We start from the raw sequence: 2,083 nt of genomic DNA on the forward strand, positions 1-2,083 counted from the left end.
CCGATTTAATCAACATGCCAGTCGAGAGAGGGTACAAGTATTGTTTGACGGTGATCGACATATACACGAAAAAACAAATCGGGTCTGACTGTCAAACAAGCATTCGAAACCATAATGAAACAATCCGACAGACGACCCCTAAAGTTGTTTGTTGATAAAGGAAGCGAATTCTACAACAGAAATGTGAAATCTCTGGGGTTTGAAATTTACAGCACGCATAACGAAGGTAAAGCAGGACTCTTAAAAGCAAATTATTCAAGAAATTCACGGAATTGAAATCTCAAAAATGGCTTAAAATATTACCAGTTGTTGTCGACGAATACAATAACAAAATACATTCGTCTATAGGTGTGACGCCAACGCAAGCCTCTAATAACCCGAATGTCATAAAGTCCGTCAACACTCGAAACAACTTTGAAAACGAGATTAGCAATTTGAATGTTAAACCCAAATTCAAAGTTGGAGATCGAGTTCGTACTTTTAAATATAAATCATTGTTTCAGAAAGGTTACGTCGGGTATTGGACTAACGAGATATTCATCTTTGATAAAGTAAACACCACATCACCTCCCACGTATGAATTGATCGATCAAGTCAAAGAACAAATCATAGGAAGGTTTTATCAAAATGAACTTAAAAAAACTGACTTTTAAAAATGAATCTCGAAAATGAAGATTTAGATGAAAGGTTAAGAAATTTAGATGTCGACAAGCATTTACGCTCTCTTAAATTAAGATTTTTTAAATTTAAATGTAAATTTAATGTAAATCTTCAAAATATTATTGAATGTGTTTTATCAGAATGTTATACAATTTTTTTTCAAACACAAACTACGTATATATTTCGTCAATTGGGTCTTCAGCAATACTTACCGCCTACTTCGAAAAACACCTAAAAAAAATCAACTTAAAAAATGAATGCATTTCTCGATAAATACGGAAAAGACACGACCACAAACTTTCAACTTGTGAAATGGGCCAAGGAGTTGAACGTATCGCCGTTATTGCATGCGAGATGAAATCGATGAACTGAAATACAAGAAAGGTAAATTTTACGCCATCACAAACATTCATACTTCGGATCAAAAAGGAGTTCATCACTATGCTCTACACAAAGATTCTTCGAATAACTTTTATTTCTTTGATTCTTTCGGTCTAGAACCGACAGAAGAGATAACGAAATTGACTAGCAAACCAATCAAAAGTTCTACGTTTCAAATTCAAATGCCAGGACAAAAGCTGTGTGGACAGCTGTCGCATTGGGTTTTATATCGGTTGAGTTTGGGAGAAAAGTTTGAAGAAATTATAATAAATTTAACTCAATAAAAATGGCAAACAAGTTTGGATTAGGGTCTTTACCTCTAGAATCTAAATATCTCGTGAGTTCTACGGCGTTTATAAACAAAGCGAAACCTTTTTTCGTGGATCAAATCGGAGACACCTTACAAGGGGATATCGTTATGATCAATTTCAAAATAACTAATTTAAAGTTTCCAGGAAACGATAACGATGCCTTGAACAAGAAATATTTACTGGATCAAATAAACGCAATTCAAATAGATAAGGACCATGTTGAAAATAGAATAAATGACGTGAAAAAATACTTCAGACGAAATATTAAAAATCTTGTGGACGAACCCAAACTACAACAAGAGTTAACGAGTTTGAAACGTCTTATTCAAGTGGATAAAACAAGTCAGTTGCAAAATTTAATATCTAAATTAGACGATAAGATTACGAAGGTAAAAATAGACGTCCAACGTTTAATAGACAACCCAAATGTAAACGAGGATAGATTGAAACGAAAACTAACCGCTTTGGAAAGAAAACTTGGCGAATTGCTAGCAGAACTAGACAAGACCGCGGACAAAACCGAGTTACAAAATTCGATATCCAATTTGAACGAAAAGATCGCGAAGCAAAAATCAGATGTTCAAGATATAATTAACACCCTTCCCATTGACAAAGATACGTTGAAACGACAATTGACTGCTTTGGATACTAAAATCACGGACGAATTAGAAAAAGAAGTGGGTGTGATTAAAAACTTTCTTCAAAATAAATTTCGAGATGATATGAAAAAT

At 33.7% G+C, this 2,083-nt stretch overlaps 1 protein-coding gene across 1 annotated transcript in view; it reads left to right on the forward strand.

The window, feature by feature from the left end:
* Positions 1–1,327: 1,327 nt before the first annotated feature.
* LOTGIDRAFT_170704 (hypothetical protein) overlaps positions 1,328–2,083 on the forward strand; it is a gene marked incomplete at both ends in the record, with an annotated part of 2,252 nt that continues 1,496 nt past the window's right edge. Inside the window, one exon of the mRNA XM_009046542.1 lies at positions 1,328–2,033. Coding sequence (XP_009044790.1) covers positions 1,328–2,033 — 706 coding nt within the window. The remainder of the gene's footprint in view (positions 2,034–2,083) is intronic.

Source organism: Lottia gigantea, assembly GCF_000327385.1.
Source record: "Lottia gigantea unplaced genomic scaffold LOTGIsca_103, whole genome shotgun sequence".
Taxonomy (NCBI): Eukaryota; Metazoa; Mollusca; class Gastropoda; family Lottiidae; genus Lottia; species Lottia gigantea.